Source organism: Myotis davidii, unplaced genomic scaffold (genome assembly GCF_000327345.1).
Source record: "Myotis davidii unplaced genomic scaffold, ASM32734v1 scaffold539, whole genome shotgun sequence".
Classification (NCBI taxonomy): Eukaryota; Metazoa; Chordata; class Mammalia; order Chiroptera; family Vespertilionidae; genus Myotis; species Myotis davidii.
In genome coordinates this window covers 338,108-338,690 of record NW_006290028.1, presented here as the reverse complement: position 1 = coordinate 338,690, position 583 = coordinate 338,108, and the positions used below count along the sequence as shown (strand labels likewise).

At 63.8% G+C, this 583-nt stretch overlaps 1 protein-coding gene across 1 annotated transcript in view; it reads left to right on the top strand.

The window, feature by feature from the left end:
- TMEM94 (transmembrane protein 94) overlaps positions 1-583 on the top strand; it is an 18,491-nt gene that overhangs the window by 5,304 nt on the left and 12,604 nt on the right. Inside the window, exons 3-4 of the mRNA XM_006762767.2 lie at positions 6-101; positions 387-523. Of these exons, the coding sequence (XP_006762830.1) occupies positions 6-101; positions 387-523 (233 nt within the window). The remainder of the gene's footprint in view (positions 1-5; positions 102-386; positions 524-583) is intronic.

The window sequence follows — 583 nt, the reverse complement described above, 5'->3', positions numbered from 1 at the left end:
CACAGTAACCGCTGCTCCTGTTTCCACTGGCCGGGCGCCTCGCTCATGCTGCTGGCGGTGCTGCTGCTGCTGGGCTGCTACGGGGGCCAGCCGGCCGGAAGGTACGTGGCTCCTGCCCAGCCTCTCCTACCCCGGGCTCTGGGCCTTCCCTCTCCTACCTCAGCCGAGTCTGCCGTCCCACCTACGACATCCCAGGGGAGATGGGCTGCTCCCCCGAAGCTGCCCCCACAGCCGACGCCTGAGCTGTGTAGGGATCCTAGTCCCTTGGTTAGTTGGTGGCGGAACCAGACTCGATACTCTTGCAGGGGGACTGGGTGGGCTGTGACTGTGGAGTCAGGGCCCTGTGTTGGCTGGGCCGGTGCGAGTAGCCTTCACCTTCCCGCCAGCCACGGGGTGGAGCTGGTGAATGCCTCGGCACTGTTTCTCTTGCTGCTTCTCAACCTCATCCTCATCGCACGGCAAGATCGGCTGAAACGTCGGGAGGTGGAGTGGAGGCTCCGAGGGATCATCGACCAAATCCAAGGTGAGACCAAGGGCCAGGCGAAAGGTGATTTGTGATGGGTCAGAGGAAGAGCTCCCCCTG